This window comes from Nerophis lumbriciformis, linkage group LG03 (assembly GCF_033978685.3).
Source record: "Nerophis lumbriciformis linkage group LG03, RoL_Nlum_v2.1, whole genome shotgun sequence".
Taxonomy (NCBI): Eukaryota; Metazoa; Chordata; class Actinopteri; order Syngnathiformes; family Syngnathidae; genus Nerophis; species Nerophis lumbriciformis.
In genome coordinates, this window is record NC_084550.2 from 9,566,844 (window position 1) to 9,582,604 (window position 15,761).

At 38.9% G+C, this 15,761-nt stretch overlaps 1 protein-coding gene across 5 annotated transcripts in view; it reads left to right on the forward strand.

Moving 5' to 3' along the window:
• The window catches only part of LOC133578811 (uncharacterized), a 180,012-nt gene that overhangs the window by 19,284 nt on the left and 144,967 nt on the right, over positions 1-15,761 (forward strand). For all 5 annotated transcript variants that reach the window (XR_009811881.1, XM_061933304.1, XM_061933319.1 and 2 more), the window contains exons 2-4: positions 9,223-9,324; positions 14,647-14,849; positions 14,930-15,084. Coding sequence is in view for 4 of the 5 variants with exons in the window: in XM_061933304.1 (XP_061789288.1) it covers positions 9,223-9,324; positions 14,647-14,849; positions 14,930-15,084 (460 nt within the window). In the remaining variant the exon portion in view is untranslated. The remainder of the gene's footprint in view (positions 1-9,222; positions 9,325-14,646; positions 14,850-14,929; positions 15,085-15,761) is intronic.

The following is a 15,761-nucleotide window of genomic DNA, read 5'->3' on the forward strand; positions in this document are numbered from 1 at the left end:
CCAGGTCCCGAATTTGGACAGCCAGCGCTACATCTGTGGCCACCAAACCTGTGCCCCCCCCCACGAAGGAGAGGGGGGCAAAGCAGAAAAGAAACGGCAGATCAACTGGTCTAAAAGGGGGTCTATTTAAAGACTAGAACAGTGGTCTCCAACCTTTTTGTAGCTGCGGACCGGTCAACGCTCGGGGGGGGGTTTATTAAATTTTTATTTTTTTTGTCATAAAAAAATACAATCATGTGTGCTTACGGACAGTATCCCTGCAGACTGTATTGATATATATTGATATATAATGTAGGGACCAGAAATATTAACAACCGAATGATTAAAAAAAAAATAAAAATAAACATTTTTATTTTTTATTTTTTATTTTTTATTTATTTCTTGTGCGGCCCGGTACCGATCGATCCGTGGACCGTTACTGGTTGGGGACCACTGGGCTAGAGTATACAAATGAGTTTTAAGATGGGACTTAAAAGCTTCTCTAACTGTTACCGGGAGGTCCTCTCCAAGGTTTCTCATTGTCATCCCACTGGGTTGAGTTTTTCCTTGCCCTGATGTGGGATCTCAACCGAGGATGTCGTTGTGGCTTGTGCAGCCCTTTGAGACACTTGTGATTTAGGGCTGTATAAATAAACATTGATTGATTGATTGATTGATTGACTTACCCATGTAAAAAATTGTCCGAGGAGGGGGACCTTAAACGATGGTTTAGTGTGGCTGAAACGGGGCTTAGGCTAAATAATTATTTGTTTAAGGGGTTAAACGACTTAGTGTAGACATGGCCTTAGGGCAGGGGTCGGCGAGCCGCATGCGACTCTTTAGCGCCGCCCTAGTGGCTCTCTGGAGCTTTTTAAAAAATGTATGAAAAATGGAAAAAGATGAGGGGAAAAAAATCTATTTTTTGTTTTAATATGGTTTCTGTAGGAGGACAAACATGACACAAGCATCCCTAATTGTTACAAAGCACACTGTTTATATTAAACATGCTTCACTGATTCGAGTATTTGGCGAGCGCCGTTTTGTCCTACTAATTTTGGCGGTCCTTGAACTCACCGTAGTTTGTTTACATGTATAACTTTCTCCGACTTTCGAGGACGTGTTTTATGCCACTTCTTTTTCTGTCTCATTTTGTCCACCAAACTTTTAACGTTGTGCATGAAAGGTGAGTTTTGTTGATGTTATTGACTTGTGTGGAGTGCTAATCAGACATATTTGGTCACTGCATGACTGCAAGCTAATCGATGCTAACATGCTATTTAGGCTAGCTATATGTACATATTGCATCATTATGCCTCATTTGTAGCTATATTTGAGCTCATTTAGTTTCCTTTAAGTCCTCTTAATTCAATTTATATCTCATGACACACTATCTGTATGTAATATGGCTTTTAATTTGTTGCGGCTCAAGACAGATTTGTTTTTGTATTTTTGGTCCAATATGGCTCTTTCAACATTTTGGGTTGCCGACCCCTGCCTTAGGGGAAGTTTACAGCTGGCCGTTTACAGCACAAGCAAGAGAACAGGAGCGTTTAATTTGCTCACCCTAACACACCTAATAATCTCACCTCATTGAAGCGTTTATGTTTTTAATTGGTTATCGTAGCTATTTTTTGTTATCGGTTTATCCAGGTGACGTCATAATTCCTAACATCGGCCCGATAATCATCTGTCCCGTATTTGTCGTGCACCCCTAACAAATATTATTCGTTTTATGTTATTCTTTTTTCCCTATTGCTCTGCATCGCCTGACCTGCGTATCACTAACGCTTTATCAACAGAAAGCATCATAACTGGAGATTTAAGCTCATTTTGGCAGGAAAATCTTGCAATGAAGAGACGGTCATCATAAGCAACTAACAGCATGAGCAAAGCATTTTTATGTCCCTCCGTTGCAGGAAGTCATGTTGTGTTTAATGATGACGATTTTACAGTTACAGATAAAAGAGATGACATGGGTGTTCACCATCATGGGCGCGTAGCACAGAAGTAACTTAGAAAGCCAAGTGTAGTCGTTAGTAAATGGGCTCAATCAATAGAAAAAACCCCCAATGGTAAAAAAAAAATTTTTTAATTCTATGCAGCATTTTTTATCATCCTACAAGTTAATTAACACCATGAGGCAGATGACTTTAAGATTCCCTTTATCAGCATTTTCCATCTAAATGAACAAGTACAGTCGTGGATTCGGCTTTGAGGCTTTACGGAATGTTGTGTAATGCGCGGGATTGTAGGCGTACATGCAGTACCTTTTATTCCTCTTTTATAGGAAAGGAAGTGTGTTGTGATTAATGAAAGAAAAACATAACCCTTAAAGGGGAAGTGCACTTTTTTGGGGATTTTTGCCTATCGTTCACAATCCTTATGAGAGACATGACGATGGATGTTTTTTTGCATTCTAAATATTAAATAAATGCGATCAAAGTTTTTCGCACAGTGGAGCCTATGGGAGCCGCGCAATTCCGCCTACAAAGCCCTTAAAGGGGAACCTTATCACAATTTCAGAAGGGTTAAAACCATTAAAAATCAGTTCTCAGTGGCTTATTATATTTTTCGAAGTTTTTTTCAAAATTTTACCCATCACGCAATATCCCTAAAAAAAAAGCTTCAAAGTGCCTGATTTTAACCATCGTTATATACACCCGTCCATTTTCCTGTGACGTCACATAGTGAAGCCAACACAAACAAACATGGCGGAAAGAACAGCAAGCTATAGCGACATTAGCTCGGATTCAGACTCGGATTTCAGCGGCTTAAGCGATTCAACAGATTACGCATGTATTGAAACGGATGGTTGTAGTGTGGAGGCAGGTAGCGAAAACGAAATTGAAGAAGAAACTGAAGCTATTGAGCCATATCGGTTTGAACCGTATGCAAGCGAAACCGACAAACCACACGACAGCCAGCGACACGGGAGAAAGCGAGGACGAATTCGGCGATCGCCTTCTAACCAACGATTGGTATGTGTTTGTTTGGCATTAAAGGAAACTAACAACTATGAACTAGGTTTACAGCATATGAAATACATTTGGCAACAACATGCACTTTGAGAGTGCAGACAGCCCAATTTTCATCAATTAATATATTCTGTAGACATACCCTCATCCGCGCTCTTTTCCTGAAAGCTGATCTGTCCAGTTTTGGAGTTGATGTCAGCAGGCCAGGGAGGCTAGGTCGATATTCTTCTCTTGATCATCTTCGGTGGCATAAGGGACGGTGTGAGCCAAGACATCCAGGGGGTTTAGCTCGCTCGTCTGCGGGAACAAACTGCCGCCATTGCTTGCCGTGCTACGGAGGCCCTTTGTCCCTGAATTGCTCACACACTCCGGCAGATTCAATGGGGGTCTGGCGGCAGATTTCTTTGACTTTATCGTTGGAAATGCATCTGCTTTGAGTGTCGCAGGATATCCACACATTCTTGCCATCTCTGTCGTAGCATAGCTTTCGTCGGTAAAGTGTGCGGAACAAACGTCCAATTTCTTGCCACTTTCGCATCTTTGGGCCACTGGTGCAACTTGAATCCGTCCCTGTTCGTGTTGTTACACCCTCCGACAACACACACTGACGAGGCATGATGTCTCCAAGGTACGGAAAACAGTCGAAAAAACGGAAAATAACAGCGCTGATTTGACTCGGTGTTTGAGAAAATGGCGGATTGCTTCCCGATGTGACGTCACATTGTGACGTCATCGCTCCGAGAGCGAATATTACAAAGGCGTTTAATTCGCCAAAATTCACCCATTTAGAGTTCGGAAATCGGTTAAAAAATATATGGTCTTTTTTCTGCAACATCAAGGTATATATTGACGCTTACATAGGTCTGGTGATAATGTTCCCCTTTAAAAAAACTTCCAAACACCTCCATTGAGGTTTTATATACATGATGTAAGTATATATGTACTGTAGTAACACGCACACTTATATTAACATTTAATATTTACGTATTTTGATCATTTAAAGCAGGGGTGTTCATTACGTCGACCGCGAGCTACCGGTCGATCTCGGAGGGTGTGTCAGTCGATCACCAGCCAGGCATTAAAAAAATAGTCCTAAAAATGAGCGATCATAAATCTTCACTATGACGTCACTTTCGTCACTTGATTGACATTCACGGCACCCGAGGGTCTTCTGAGATGACGCTGGCTGCTGCCAGCTCATTAAAATTACCGACTGGAAGGCGAGAACCACTTTATTTCAACAGACTCTGGCGCCGTACCTGTCGTCAAAACTCCAAAGACCGACTGCACAGTTGCACAATAAAAGCTGTGCTTCATCCTGCCTGCGCTACCAAAATAAGAGTCTCAGAAAGCTGGCGTGCACAAGCTAGCAAGCTACGGAGTTTGCCGACAATGTATTTCTTGTATAGTGTATACAAAGGAGTACGGAAGCTGGACAAATAAGATGCCAAAAACCAACCACTTTCATGTGGTATTGGACAGAAAGGAGGACTTTTTTTCTCCTCCATTCGAAAATGCGGACGTTATCATCACCACTGTCTGATTCCAATCAATGCAAGTCATCACAATCAGGTAATACACCAACTTATATTATTGTCTTCATGAAAGAAATGAATCTATATGTGTTAAACATGCTTGTATTATCTTTAACCACCTTTAACTTGTTAACAATATTAACTATATGTGTTAAACATGCTTGTATTATCATTAAACATCTTTAACTTATTAACAATATTAACTATATGTGTTAAACATGCTTGTATTATCTTTAAACACCTTTAAGTTGTTAACAATATTAACTATATGTGTTAAACATGCTTGTATTATCTTTAACCACCTTTAACTTGTTAACAATATTAACTATATGTATTAAACATACTTGTATTATCATTAAACACCTTTAATGTATTAACAATATTAACTATATGTGTTAAACATGCTTGCATTATCATTAAACACCTTTAACTTGTTAACAAAAACATATATTTCATAAATAAGTAAATATAAATTATATATATGAATGAGGTAGATCCCCACGACTTGATCAATTGAAAAGTAGCTCGCCTGCAGAAAAAGTGTGAACACCCCTGATTTAAAGCATACACGGCGCATTAATTTAAAAAACGGTCACTTGTTTTTCTTCTCATCCCTGATTACTTACTGCAGACCTAATGAGAGCCAACAAACATGATAAAACATCACTTGCTGTATAAGGTCTGCTGTCATTAGGATGCCGATTACTGAAATGTTCATATATTCCCATTTTGGTGAAGAATGACTCTTAATCCTCACGAAGAAACGGGGTGGGGGGGACAAGTGTCTTTTGGTGATCGTCCTCGCTAGCTTCTCGTCCTAAATGGCTGTCAAAGTGTACCAATTTGTCGGAATACCTACTCAGGCGTCTCATGTCCAGGTGAGATGCATGGTTTATCATCTAGAACAGGGATGTCAAACATGCGGTCTGTGGACCGGATAAGACCCGCGAGCACGTTCGATCCGGTCCGCGAGATGAGTTTGCTGAGTGTAAAATTGAGCTCCATTTGTCACTGACAATTGAGCCCAACTTTTCCACTACACAGGGGCCCGGGTCCCACTAAAATATTAACACTCAATTAGTAATCTTACTCTTGATTTTAATCGTTCTCTGGAATTATATTTAACCTACTTAAAGTTTACAAATGATATAAAACCATGTGTTAGACTTAGACTTCCTTTTTATTGTCATTCAAATTTTAACTTTACAGTACAGATAAGAACGAAAGTTTGTTGCATTAGCTCATGGTAGTGCAGGATACAAAATCAATAAGGTGCATATATAAATAAATAGATTACTGTACAGATAAATATATTGCACTTTTTCATATGCATCCACGTTTATGGATGTATGTTATATTGTCTTTATATTCCAGCGAGTTAATCCATTTTTTGGGGGAATTGAGGGGATTATTATGATGCGTTCAAGAGTCTTACGGCCTGAGGGAAGAAGCTGTTGCAGAACCTGGAGGTTCTGCTACGGAGGCTGCGGAACCTCTTTCTAGAGTCCAGCAATGAAAACAGTCCTTGGTGGGGGTGGGAGGAGTCTTTGCAGATTTTCTGAGCCCTGGTAATCACTAAGATTATTATCAAGACTTATGCCAGGCTGATTAGAAACATAAATATGAATCAAAAGAAGGAACTTATATAAATTGATAAAAAATCTATTTCCATGGAATTACGCAGTGCTGAAATAAATACGTTCTAACTAAATTAATAATAAATACTACTGATTTAAAAAAAAAAAACTGTCAATACATTTTAAGTGCAAATGAAAATACAGCTTCACCACTTTAGTCCGTGTTTTTGCGCTTAATAAACTGTTCTATAACTTTAGTTTGGAAGCTCCAGACTTCTTCTGTTTGTTTGATATTGTCATTGCTGCCACAAGTGGCGGAAAAGGGTATTACAACTGACGATTGCTACGGACCACAGCTGAGAAACAGATATTTTTTTTGGCGGCCTTCTAGGGCAGACCCGGGCAAACTAAGGCCCGGGGGCCACATGCGGCCCGTTGAGCTTTTCAATCTGGCCCGCCGGACATTCCCAAATAATTTTTTTAGATCTTTAAGATGGAAAGTGTAGCTGCCATTATGATGTGCAGTGATGTTTTCTAATGACCGTAAGTCTTCAACTAAACAAAGTATTTCAATGGTTGGAATCTGCGCTTATGGATCATATACCAGTTGCTATGGTAATCTAATTAGTTACTATGGTCATCTAATTAGTTACTATGGTAATCTAATTAGTTACTATGGTAATCTACGTCACAGCAGCTCAGACGAGGCACCAAGCAGTGTGGGTGGGAAGCGTTTCCACAGACGCGAAAGGAGATTTTCACAACAGAGTTCTAAAGCTTAGTGATATATCAGATATATCAGATTGTCGGTGGGTTTATTTTGTACCCTTCGCGTTCATATTTCACTGTTTGTTGCATTTTTGTTGTGTTTCACTTGATTTTAAAATATGTCGATCGAAAGGTTTTTTTTTTGTGTGTTTTTATTTTATTTTATGAATTTATTAATCAATCAACAAAACAATACACCACAACAATGCAATCCAATTCCAAAACCAAACCTTAATATTAAGAACAACAATAAACAGAGCAATTGAGAGCAATTGAGGACACACAAATCCAAATGTAGTGAAACAAAAATGAACATTATCGACAACAGCATCAATATTAGTAATAATTTCAAAATAGCAGTGATTAAAAAAAAAACTAATTGATATCATCATTAAAAACATTAATAAAAAATACTAAAAAAATTAGAAATGAACCATAGTGTCACAGTGGCTTACACTTGCATCACATCCCATAATTCCGACAACACACCGAGTCCAACATTTTCCGCAAAGATATAATAAGTCATATTTTGGTTCATTTATTAGTTGAAACAAATTTAAATAATGGATCCCGTATTCCAATATGACTCATTATTATCTAAACTAAATGCAGTTTGTTCTACTGATATCATCTCCATAGCTTGTGTGTACCAGTCAGTATGAGTTGGACTATCAACAGCTATCCATTTTTTAAATATTACCCTTTTTGTTATTATGCATATTGAAAGAAAAGCATTTTTACTCTTTGATGACATGTTACTAAATTGAAGTAGAAAAAAAAAAAAGAAAGAAAGGGGATGTGATGTTCATATTTTGTCAATATTCAGTGTTTTATCGTTCATAGAAAAATGTAAAATTCCATTACGTTTTTTAAGGCAGTCTGTCGTAACGTTTTTAGCATTCAATCAGACATTATTGTGAGGTTTTGTATTAGTGTTCCTAAAACTAGATATATTTTATATTGTTTTTAATTGTGTTTAATATTGTTGTGCAGCACTTTGGAAACATTTTGTTGTTTAAATGTGCTATGTAAATAAAATGGATTGATTGGATTGATTGAGATGTATCGGCCCCCAGACACATTTTTTTTCTCTAAATGTGGCCCCCGAGTCAAAATAATTGCCCAGGCCTGTTCTAAGGGGTGCTTGCGGCCCAACAACGGGCCCTACGGTTAAAAAACACTGCTGTAGATCCCAAGGAAGTGTTTTAGACATCATAATATGACCCCTTTGAGGACCTTGAAAGGGTTAACTGCAATATTTACCTCTATTATATAATAAGTCATATTTTGGTTCATTTATTAGTTGAAACAAATTTAAATAATGGATCCCGTATTCCAATATGACTCATTATTATCTAAACTAAATGCAGTTTGTTCTACTGATATCATCTCCATAGCTTGTGTGTACCAGTCAGTATGAGTTGGACTATCAACAGCTATCCATTTTTTAGATATTACCCTTTTTGTTATTATGCATATTGAAAGAAAAGCATTTTTACTCTTTGATGACAAGTTACTAAATTGAAGTAGAAAAAAAAGAAGAAAAAAAAAAAAGAAATAAAGGGGGTGTGATGTTCATATTTTGTCAATATTCAGTGTTTTATCATTCATAGAAAATTGTAAAATTCCATTACGTTTTTTAAGGCGGTCTGTCATAACGTTTTTAGCATTCAATCAGACGTTATTGTGAGGTTTTGTATTAGTGTTCCTAAAAATAGATATACCAGCCCCCAGACACATTTTTTTTCTCTAAATGTGGCCCCTGAGTCAAAATAATTGCCCAGGCCTGTTCTAAGGGGTGCTTGCGGCCCAACAATGGGCCCTACGGTTAAAAAAAACACTGCTGTAGATCCCAAGGAAGTGTTTTAGACATCATAATATGACCCCTTTGAGGACCTTGAAAGGGTTAACTGCATTTTAAAGAGCTGTACTGAGAGGTAAACGTTTATATCATATAAAAAAGAACTTTTAATTTAACAGTTTTCATACATGGGTGGATGTCTAATCTATGTAATGGTTGTGTCATTAATGTCTACTTAACCTAAAACGAGGCTTGTTTATCGCCATTGTTCAGTGGAATTAATGGAAGTCATTACTTCTCTGATAAAGTCTTTTACTCCGCCATTGCAAGGCTTCCTTTCTCTAATTTAGTCTGTTGCCTCTGGAAGGGGAACACGGAGTGGTGTTGTTTTACAAGCAGCGCCCGGGCATGATGTCATTACTAATTCATACCGTGTTGGTTTGGAGATGCTGCAGTCCTTTTCATGCGCTATCAAAGCACACTCAACTTTATTGGACAAACATCAGGATTGAATGTCACCGCCAAGCGGGATTGTTCACGGTAACCACACACACACACACATACTAATCGGCGTGTGTTTTTTTTAGGCCCTGGTGTCCGAGAAGTCCCTCCACGCCGTGTTAGGTGGACCAGAAGCAGATGTTGACACTGTGGCCGCCACGCTGTGCTTGGCGCTGCACCTCAGCCAGGTAAAGTGCCGTCTAGTTCAAGCAAGTGTGTGTTTGTGCTTTTAAAGGGACGGGGAAGAGGACACGTACAGGGTACAGAAAAACAAAGGTACGTGTAAAGTTCAAAAACCGAACTATCTATTAAACAGGACAAGAAGCAAGGAATTAAACAGAGACAGGATTCAATTTAGCTCATGAGGAGAGCGCGTGGAACTGCACCCTCGCACAGTGTCACCCCACGCTCTGAGGTAAAAGTTCCCGCGCTTCCTAGGGGTGTAACGGTACACAAAAATTTCGGTTCGGTACGTACCTCGGTTTAGAGGTCACGGTTCGGTTCATTTTCGGTACAGTTAGAAAACAACAAAATATAAATTTTTGGGTTATTTATTTACCAAATTTGCAAAATCTTCCACCAAAAATATTTTTCTTAGTGGAATATTTGATGTGAAGTAATGACAACCTTGGATAGGTCAATAATTCATAATAACATTGATTTTGATTCAATATTATGTTTTGAGCAATGACAGTTTGAAAGAAAAAAAAAAACAGCTTTGTTTTATTAGTCAACATTGCAACTTTTTCTAAATTACATTTAACCTTTAAGCTTTTTTATTTCACTTTTGTTATGTTTTTGTTTATTTTAATAGTATTTTTAGAATGTGCCGTGGGCCTTTAAAACATTAGCTGTGGGCCGCAAATGGCCTCCGGGGCACACTTTTGACACCCCTGCTATAAATAATAAAAAATTAAATGTGATAAATCTATGGATAAAAAGCAGAGCCTGGCGACGCATGCGCGTTTATCATAACTCTCTCTCTCTCTCTCTCTCTCTCTCTCTCTCTCTGTCTCTGCCCCTCCCTCACCAATGCTGCTGCGCACACAATTTGTTTTGTTTTTAACCCCTTCTTAACCCTGAACGTACATTGAAAATACACGCAACCCTAACTCAAAATGCCGGACATTTGAGGCATTTAAGAAACTCCGCCCTGACAGCTCCGCAAAAGAGGACATGTCCGGTGAAAAGAGGACGTATGGTCAGTCTATCGTAGCCCGTTAGCTGCTAGCATGCCGTGTGTTGTGCCTCGGTGTGCATTGTTTACACAACGTGCGTTATGCTACTTAATATGTCCGTGTGGAAACTCGTTCGGTACACCTCGGAACCGAACCGGAACGCCCGTACCGAAACGGTTAAATACAAATACACTTACCGTGACACCCCTAGCGCGTTCCCATTTATTTGGGCATTCCCTGATTACATAGCTGAAGCTGTGTCATGATCCGTTACCCGGATCATGGCATGATTTATGTTGGTTATGTTTCTGTTTTAGTCTGTTTCCTGGGTGCACACTCTTTCCCTGTTTACTGTTGGTTTCCATGGGCACTGATTCTCCTCACCTGTCTTAGTTTTGCAGTTAGTGTTCCCACCAGGTGTTTTGGTTAATCACTCCCCTTTATAGTTTCCTGTCACCCAGCAGTAGTTGCTGGGTCAATGTTTGCTTTATGCAACATTTACGTTCCCCTGGTTTTCTCCTCGTTGTCGTAAGTTTGTGCACGCTAGCATTCCTTGTTTATCACCCTTGGTGACATTTTATGTTTTGTTTAGCTCCACGCTTGCTAGCGTTTTCAGTTTTGTATTTTTTGATCCTGTCCTAAAAATCATTAAATATACTTCATCTTACCTGCACGCCGCACCTGCTTGTCGTCTGTATTGGAAGGAACGCTACCAGCGCAGCTATGCGTCCCCGCAGACGTAACAAGCTGCTTCTAAGGGGAGGGCTCACATTATGCAACAGCCTAGCACTGGTTCATAAACAGTTAAAACAAACTGTGCTTGGAGCGGTGTCAGGTTTGCCCCTTCTCTGCTCGTCCGCCTTATCTTCTTGGAGACTTCGGGTCCTGATAAGGCCCATCCCGTGGCTGTCCAGATCTGAAAAACAGACACTTTCTACGGCGAGGCGCATATCCAGACACACAGTGGATAGTAACCAGGGCCACCTGAACTGCAAGCAAACAAGTTGTGTGATGACTTATATATAATCATTCTGACGGTACGGATTAGGGATGTAACGATTACTGTGGTAAAAGTAGAGACAGTTAGTGATACAGTTTCAAATGTTAATTATTGTTAACGCACTTTGATAAACTCACGCTTATGGCAAGTTAGCTTACATGCTAACAGGAATACAAGACGCACTAACATTTTAGAAATAAAACTTGGTAAAAATATTTGATTATGTATAAGTACTTTTTGAGTACACTACTGCAATAATAATGATATCCGTGATCTAGTGTTGTCCCGATACCAATGGTTTGGTACTGGTACCAAAGTTATTTCGATACTTTTCGATACTTTTCTAAATAAAGGGGACCGCAAAAAATTGCATTATTAACTTTTTTTTTAACAAAAAATATTATGGTACATTAAGATTCCTTGTTTTAAAAAAAAATAAAATATCAACAAAATACAATCTAAACAAAATGTGATGAACGCTCGCCTCAGCCACAGGTAAAGTTAAAGTACCAATGATTGTCACACACACACACACACTAGGTGTGGTGAAATTACCCTCTGCATTTGACCCATCCCCTTGATCACCCCCTGGGAGGTGAGGGGAGCAGTGAGCAGCAGCGGTGGCCGCGCTCGGGAATCATTTGGTGATTTAACCCCCAATTCCAACCCTTGATGCTGAGTGCCAAGCAGGGAGGTAATGGCTCCCATTTTTATAGCCATTTTTATAGTCTTTGGTATGACTCGGGCGGACACTCTAACCACTAGGCCACTGAGTAGGTTATATAGGTACTCACTGTTTGTCCATTTATTTATATTAATTATGTAATAGTATGATATTTTCTTGTATTATTTCACATTATTTGAGTTTTTAAATGTATTAATAATAATTGATTGTAACGGAATTGCAGAGGTAACGCGCTACATTTACTCCGTTACATCTACTTGAGTAACTTTTGGGATAAATTGTACTTCTAAGAGTAGTTTTAATGCAACATACTTTTACTTTTACTTGAGTATATTTATAGAGAAGAAACGCTACTTTTACTCCGCTCCATTTATCTACATTCAGCTCGCTACTCGCTACTGATTTTTATCGATCTGTTAATGCACGCTTTGTTTGTTTTGGTTTGTCAGACAGACCTTCAAAGTAGGATCTATCGCATGCCTGGGTTTCACCAATCAAATACAGTCACTGGTGACGTTTGACTCCGTTTCACCAATCAAACAGAGCCAGGCGGTCACATGATTAACTAAACATAAAGTTTCAGCGGCAAACAACAAACTTAAGCTTACATGAACTCAACGTCAAATTTGAGGAAGCACATCGCGTTAAGTAACGTTAGTAGATATTTTGGCTGTCACCGTAGGCTGATGTTAGCTTCCCTGCTATGAACCACTGTCAAATGTACATCGTGTGGGGACATTTATTAACACACTGCAGCCTCTTAGACAGACAGACAGACAGAGACACACACGCACAGACACACACTCACCCATGCATAGAAACACCAATCAGAAGTGCACAGTGTGTTCCCAGGTGCAGCCCACACCTATCAGTTTATGGCATACTTGCCAACCCTCCCGAATTTTCCGGGAGACTCCCGAAATACAGCACCTCACACGAAAACCTCCCGGGATAAATATTCTCCCGAAAATCTCCCGATTTTCAGCCGGAGCTGGAGGCCACGCCCCCTCCAGCTCCATGCGGACCTGAGTGAGGACAGCCTTTTTTCAGACGGGAGGACAACAGGGTGACAAGAACTAAATCATCCAGACTAGAGATAAATTGTATTATTATGTTTATCTTACCTACATATAAATATATTTATTAATTAAAAAAAACAAACCTAAATACATTTTTACTATATTTTGCTAAAAACATCAAAATTAATTGTATTTTTATTTTTAATTTTTCTGACTCCTTATTACATCCAGCCATAGAATTATACCGGTACATTAAAATAAACATATTTGAAATAATTAATTTTAAATTATCATAATAATTCATTTAAAATGACTATATTTAATTATTAAAAGAATTGCTTGTTTATCAACAACTTTATCATTTTATTCATTACATTTTGAAGCTCTCAGAAGCCAAGTTGTGTTTTCATTATTTATTTATTCATGTTATATTTATGCAAATTTGAAGTATCAATTATCTAAACACAGTTTTGTTTGCATATTTTCAAGATGTATATATATATATATATATATATATATATATATATATATATATATATATATATATATATATATATATATATATATATATATATATGTATGTATGTGTGGGAAAAAATCACAAGACTATTTCATCTCTACAGGCCTGTTTCATGAGGGGTTCCCTCAATCATCAGGAGAGAAAAAAGACAAATCTCTCCTGATGATTGAGGGAACCCCTCATGAAACAGGCCTGTAGAGATGAAATAGTCTTGTGATTTTTTCCCACACATACATATATTGCGCTCTACCACGGTATCGAGCACTATTTTTTTTGGATAATCTTATTAAGACATATGTATGTATATATATATATATATATATGTATGTATATATATATATATATATATATGTATATATATATATATATGTATATATATATATATGTATATATGTATGTATATATGTATGAAATACTTGACTTGGTGAATTCTAGCTGTCAATATACTCCTCCCCTCTTAACCACGCCCCGCCCCACCCCCGACAACGCCCCCACGCCCCACCCCCCCACCTCCCGAAATCAGAGGTCTCAAGGTTGGCAAGTATGGTTTATGGTTTGCGTAAAGGCTAACTTGTTATTTTCCTTTGTAATCTCTGCCTACTGAGCCTATGGTGCTGTTAAGTTATTGTGGCTCAATTTGCCTTTATTTTTTGTATGTTAATGTATTATTATTTAATATATATTATTGTTTTAGTTGCTTAAGAGATATTGCTGGCTCTGAATTTGCTCATTGCTATTTTTATGTTTTTGTGCATTATTTGTTGCCGTCATCATTAAACGAACAGGTTACTCATCAGTTACTCAGTACTTGAGTTTTTTCACAACATACTTTTTACTTTTACTGAAGTAAATATTTGGGTGACTACTTCTTACTTTTACTTGAGTAATAAATCTCTAAAGTAACAGTACTCTTACTTGAGTACAATTTCTGGCTACTCTACCCACCTCTGCGGAATTGTAGAGATGCCAGGAAATTTACCGCACCTCCCCCTGGTATGTGCGTGAATTGTGGACCACCACCAGGCATTACGGACTGTACCATAACGTTTAACCTTGACCTCCACGTCTCCGCTTGGATGATCATGTTTGATATGTGCTGTCCCTGCAGAGGGAGCCCTCAGGTGGGGTGTGTGTGCCGCTGCTGTGCGGCCGGCGTGGCGATGCTGCGTTGCCCGGGGAGACGACGAGCTATCTGCGGAGGGTCAACGTGTGCGAGAGCCTCTTATTGTGGCGGGATGACGTGGACCTGCTCAGGATTCATCAGGCTGGAAAACTCTCGCTCACGCTGCTGAGGGACGGACTGCTGGACAGGTAGACGCCCGCACACACACGGGGAGGTGTGTGTTTGTTAATGCAACAATTGAGTGTTTATGCAAATGCTGCCATCGCAGCGCCGAGCTGCGCATTTTTGAGTCCAGCGTCCTTCGAGTGGTCCATCCTGACGGCGGGGATGACGGGCCGGCGTCGGCGGTGATGACGGTCGCCAGAGAGCTTCTTCAAGAAGCACCGGAGCACGTCGGAGCGGCGCTGAGGGAGAGCCTCGGAGGTGAGGAGGGGGAGAGGGTTGTGTGTGTGGGGGAGCAGGCACAGATGTCCCCTAGGGGAGGTAATGGGGCGGTGCTCAAATCCTTCGAGATGACTCGCTTAACGCTCACTAGGAAAGATGGAAGACCCCATGCCACGACTCCTGCATGGTGGAGGAGACGGAGTCGTCAATGAGTGATCTTTGCTCAATACTTCGACACTTCTTTCAGGACCTTAAACACTTGCTGAAGGTTCATAAAAACAGCAGTCATATAGAGCAGTGGTCCCCAACCACCGGGCCGCGGGCCGCGGACCGATTGGTACCGGGCCGCACAAGGAGAAAAAAAATAAATAAATAAAAATAAAAATATTTATTTTTTTATTTTTTATTAAATCAACATAAAAACACAATATATACACTATATATCAATGTATTTCAATACAGTCTGCAGGGATACAGTCCGTAAGCACACATGATTGTATTTATTTATTTAAAAAAAAAAAAATAATATATATATATATATATATATATATATATATATATATATATATATATATATATATATATATATATATTAGGTCTGCAACTAACAACTAATTTGATAATCGATTAATCTGTCGATTATTACTTCGATTAATCGATTAATAATTGGATAAAAGAGACAAACTAATATAAAAAAGTATTTTATTGAAAAAAAC